At 35.6% G+C, this 5,000-nt stretch overlaps 1 protein-coding gene across 9 annotated transcripts in view; it reads right to left on the bottom strand.

Moving 5' to 3' along the window:
• The window catches only part of FOXP2 (forkhead box P2), a 405,788-nt gene that overhangs the window by 59,912 nt on the left and 340,876 nt on the right, over positions 1–5,000 (bottom strand). For all 9 annotated transcript variants that reach the window (XM_027658815.1, XM_027658786.1, XM_027658843.1 and 6 more), the window contains one exon: positions 431–568. In XM_027658815.1, the coding sequence (XP_027514616.1) occupies positions 431–568 (138 nt within the window). The remainder of the gene's footprint in view (positions 1–430; positions 569–5,000) is intronic.

Genomic DNA, 5,000 nt, shown 5'->3' with positions numbered 1-5,000 from the left:
GTTTCCCCTGATGAACAAGCTGTTATGTTCAAATTTCATAACCGCATCCATTTATGTGACTAAAGGGAGCACTACAGTGTTATGAATTTTAAAGCAACAATTATCTGCAACTCTATTTTCACTTCCTTTGGCAGGTCTACAATTAAAATGTGCCTAAGCACTTGAAAATTTGAATATCAATTTGTTTGGTATTTTTAATGCATCTGCCACTGCTGCTGCTGTTTTTAATATAATATTTAATATTTCAAAATACAATTTCACACTTCTGCAATTGAAACAAGAAATTTAAAGACTGAGAAGCTTTGCATTTATTTTCATTCTTTTTTGGTGTAATGAACAAGGAAATATTACATAGTAAGACCCATAAAATCTGGTTGACAATTGTGTGAATGCCCTGTGCTAACAGTCCAAAGCAGGTAACCCACATTACCTGCTGCAACATAACTGCTTGCTGCTGCTGGAGAAGTGCTTGAAGCTGCTGCGGAGACAACACTTGCTGCTGGAGAATCTGCTGCATTTGCTGAGGGGTGATCACCTGGGGAGTCATCATGGCCACTGACACAGGCACCTGCACAGGGAAAGAAAGATGTCATCGTCAAACACATTTTACTTTGCCTACACCACAGTTGTAGATATTTTTTATTTTGTACCAAAGATGGACCATAACTTTTACATAGTATTTATCACTGCAAAGTTCCAGTTTCAGTCAGAATCTGTTATTTTAAGGCCACAGAACTGTGGCACTCTATTTCCAGAAGCACCAGATTCGATCAGACTCAAGCTTTATGTTTTTCATCTCTCATGTATTCCTGCAAGAAATTTAAGCACTGGCTAGTACAAATGTGTATTTAAAAATAAATGATCACATGGCAGAGCTCTCAACACTTCATAATCAATCATCTTATCAAATGTCATAATATTACAAATAGAAAAATCTATTGAGACTGTTTCAAAGGATATGACTAAAACAGACAACAAAATAAGTATCTTAAAACAGTAAATGTTTTCCACAATAAAGACACTTAGCCTAAAAAAATTTTTGCATAATACAACTCTTCAGTAGAAGAAAAACCTTCTTGCTCAGCTAGTCTTTTAAGGAGGTCTGACTTATACAGGAATAAAAATGTCATGGACATATTGGAGTACAGAGCAAAGGTTGCCACCTCAGTCACCCAGTCTCTGCAGAGAGAACTGGGTTCTCAGTCACTCCTAACTGAACACTGAAACTTGGGAAGCCTTGGCATGAGATTATTAGCTTGTCCTCTAAACTCAAGAATGCATTTTTGTGTAGGTGCTGTTTTGGACATGGCTTTATTTTCCACTTGTTACACACTGAGATCAAGTTTCTGCATATGCATAAACATCCACATACACACATGTTCTCCGGAATATATGTGAGAGCTGGAAAGACACAGCAAGTACGTGCAGTTCTGTATGTAAGAGAAAAGCCCTGTGGAAGAGCCCAAAGTGTGTGTCGAGCGGCTGTGGCAGACACACAGTGTGAGACCATCACTCCAGCTAACCAGGACACAGTCAAACAGCTGTCAGCAGGTCAGGTTTTCCACTCGTGAAAAAGCAGCCACTTGCTTGTCTAGGAAAATTCAAATGTTTTTTCTGTATATAATAGCAAGCTGGAATATAAATACTGCTTTGTGAGATGTTGTGAGACATTCCAGTCTTCTGTAAATCAGCAAAAATAATATTATTATTAATAAATTAAAACATGAGCCAATCTTAAGACGAAAAACTCTTCTAATGTTTCTATTACTTGAATCTACCCTGAAAGACTTTGGATAAATGTAACACTTAGAAGAAAAAAGAAATACAAATCTGCTGAAGTTTACTTTTAAAAGAAATTACTTCATCTAATATTACACAGAATACCACTTTCCACATGATTCATTACAGCATAAGCGATGGTTTTAAAACACTGATTAATGAAGAGACAAAGTAAACGTACCAGTCATTACTAAAAAGTCTGATAAACTTTTGCAAACAACAAGTGAATTTTAAGAATAAAATTCTGAAGGTCTTACTCTAAAATACAAGTGGAGAAGACAAACCAGATTTCCACTCAGAATCAGACACTTGTGGGAAGGAATTTAAGCTCAGCTATCACTGTACTCCTTCCATAGTCAACAGAATAAAGAAATCCTGAGCCAAGTTTATCTGATTGTTTAGGCATCTATTTTAGCATGGAACTAACCCCACTCTCGGTTCACCCGTCTCTCTCCATTGAGTGCAGATTCACTTGAATAAACACCTAACTTTCTGATGGTTAATGCTGGTTATTACACTTTATGATACCTAGAAGTTTTGTAGCATTGGAAACACCACTTCTCTATACAATAATGTTTTATTTTAAGTTTAGTTAGTCCCACAGGCAAGACAAACAGGTTTTTACAACTTTGGGATGCAAGAGCACAAATTCATTAACTGGAGTCAGTATTCAGTTCCCTCTGAAGTGATCAAAATTTCCTTTGTTTATGTGAGACCTGAACTTGCCTTCTTGTAACAATTTCACCTCAGTGATTCTACTCAACTACCACGTCACACAGATATGAGAAGGCAGAGAGATACTTTCTCAATTAAACCATTACCTTTAACCTTTAAACCCTGCAAGAATTTTTCTAACACTTACATGCTTACTACTATAAAATATAACAAAATGTGAGGGTGTTGTACACCACTTCTCTTACCTTTACATTCCCTCTGTCTTTCCTGGTTTGTGTATTTTCAAACACACAAGTAAAAGTTTTGATCTAAAGAGAGTGGAAATCAACTTAACTCTGTAAGTGGCTCTGATTTGTTCATAGTCTGTGCTAAAGAATCTAGCCAGTAAGATGCTTAGCAAGACTCGTGCTGCCACAAGAGTCCTTTATTCCTCAGTCTGAAATACAGATTCCCCTTCATCATGCATATTTTTCTGGCTTTTGTAGTATCTGCTCTGAATCTCCCTGACTGTACGTGCTCTTACTCTTGGAGATGCCTGCTTTGCAGCACACTCTAACAGTTTTTCTCTCAAAATTTGTTTTTCTTGTAATTTTCAACAGTCACTTTTAAGGTGAATAAGCTAAAGTAGAGAACCTAATATACTTGCTTTTCAGGATGACAGACAGAAGAATGAAAAAACCTGGCAGCCAAGATCATTAGTAAAAATACAGATTTATGTAGATAATATTGCCTTTAAAAGAATTTTATCCGATGATCCATATGTGTGTATCATATCTGATACATATATTCTTTCCAACAGATAAAGGACAAGACATTTTGAAAACTGCATGAATTTCACATCAGTAAAACATATTAAGCAAAAATATTTCTCTAATTGTCACTGGATAATATAAATTGGTACATTTCATAGCCTTCAGTGATACACCAGACTGTACTTTACTTCTTACTGCCATAGTGCTACTGTGCTATCTGGTTTGGAAGATTATCCCAAACCTGCTATTTTATGGTCAATTATGTGCACTAGGTATATTTCCTTTGTTTAATGTCTGCGGTTTTGAAGATTTCCAATCTGATTTCACAAAAATGTAGTAGAGAGGCAATCTCTGACTCTTTTTCATATAAATCTCTCAATGTATTGGAAATTAGTTCAGGTAGAGCAACCCAGTGAAAAGATATGCTCCTTCGAGTGGCCCACAAACTCTCAAAAAATTCTTGGTCAAAGCTCTCATGAAAAACTAAAGTGACAAAGTGAATGTGATTTATGACTGCAACCCATTTGTTACAAGGCATTCTCAAAGTGAACTCCCAACTCTGCCATAAAGATGACTGCTACAGCAGCCCTACAAAGCACAATGGATGGGTCAGCCTCTGAAAATCACATAATCTGTTGGCTCTGTGATGGACCCAGATGGAAGGCCCATCGTGTTTGGAAGAGTTTCTCATGTTTTTGATGCAGGCTGTCCTCCATTTCTTTGGATCCCATTAAATAAAATTACAGATATGTAAACAAACAAATTTTTAACACATCTAAAAAGCATTTCAGGTGAGAATGACTGTAAACTGCTTTTTTAATACATGAGAATGTACTAATTAAAACAAAAACTATGACTCATAATGAAAACATTGATATTGGAAATTAGATACAACAACATTGCTGCAAAAATGACGACAGAACTTCTTTGAAGATTAAGAAATCTGGATTTCTCCCAGATAAATTTAACAGAGAAATAGTGGAGACTAAGATTTTGTATTTAACACCACTCTTTTGTTGTACAATAAAAATTCAGCTTTACCTCTAAAAATGCTTTCCAGGCAAACACTCATTTATTGTTCCTATGAACTAATTGTTAACAGGAATCATACAAGTTTATATTTTTGCATGTTGCTTACAAAAATCATATTCCTAACAGCATAAATAGAGGGCAGCATAGGTAGCCTGCACCTGCATTAAGCTGTTTCATTTCTTAGAAGCCTTGAAAAACTGCACAGATATTTTCAAGAATTGTTGACCAATCTGACTTTGATTAAAAAAAATACAACCAGTGAAGACACATTATTTTTATTCCAAGTTCCTTTTATTTTGAAAGTTAGGTATTGATAATGAAAATTACATGCAAAGCCTCCCCTTAGTTTTCAGTGCTTTTGAGGAGAGTCAGAAAATCATACAGTCATATTCAGAGACAGTTCAAGGTAGGTAGGAATTTTTTTCTTTGTTACAAACTGAGGAAACAAGTCACAGCCTTTACGAATTTAATCCAAAGTCACATCATATTCTAAGTGACAGATCTGAAAAAGAAACTGTTCAGTAAGACAAGTCTCTCTGGCTTATTGAAAGATGTGTAATTAAACATTTAATGGAGAATCTTCTGTAGGATCTTTCTTTCAAAAATAAATGTATGTGTGAAACCACACGCAGTGCAGGATCAGGCTCTTCAGCAGGAAATAATTATATTAAAAGAAGAAATTACTGCATTCCTTCTCTTCCCACTTTGGTATATGTGTAGAGTGTCTACCATAATAATAACCTTTTGAATCCTTCTGGTTCT

The sequence above is a fragment of the Corapipo altera genome, unplaced genomic scaffold, assembly GCF_003945725.1.
Source record: "Corapipo altera isolate COAL_440 unplaced genomic scaffold, ASM394572v1 1, whole genome shotgun sequence".
NCBI classification, from domain to species: domain Eukaryota; kingdom Metazoa; phylum Chordata; class Aves; order Passeriformes; family Pipridae; genus Corapipo; species Corapipo altera.
This window is presented reverse-complemented; position numbering and strand designations above follow the sequence as displayed.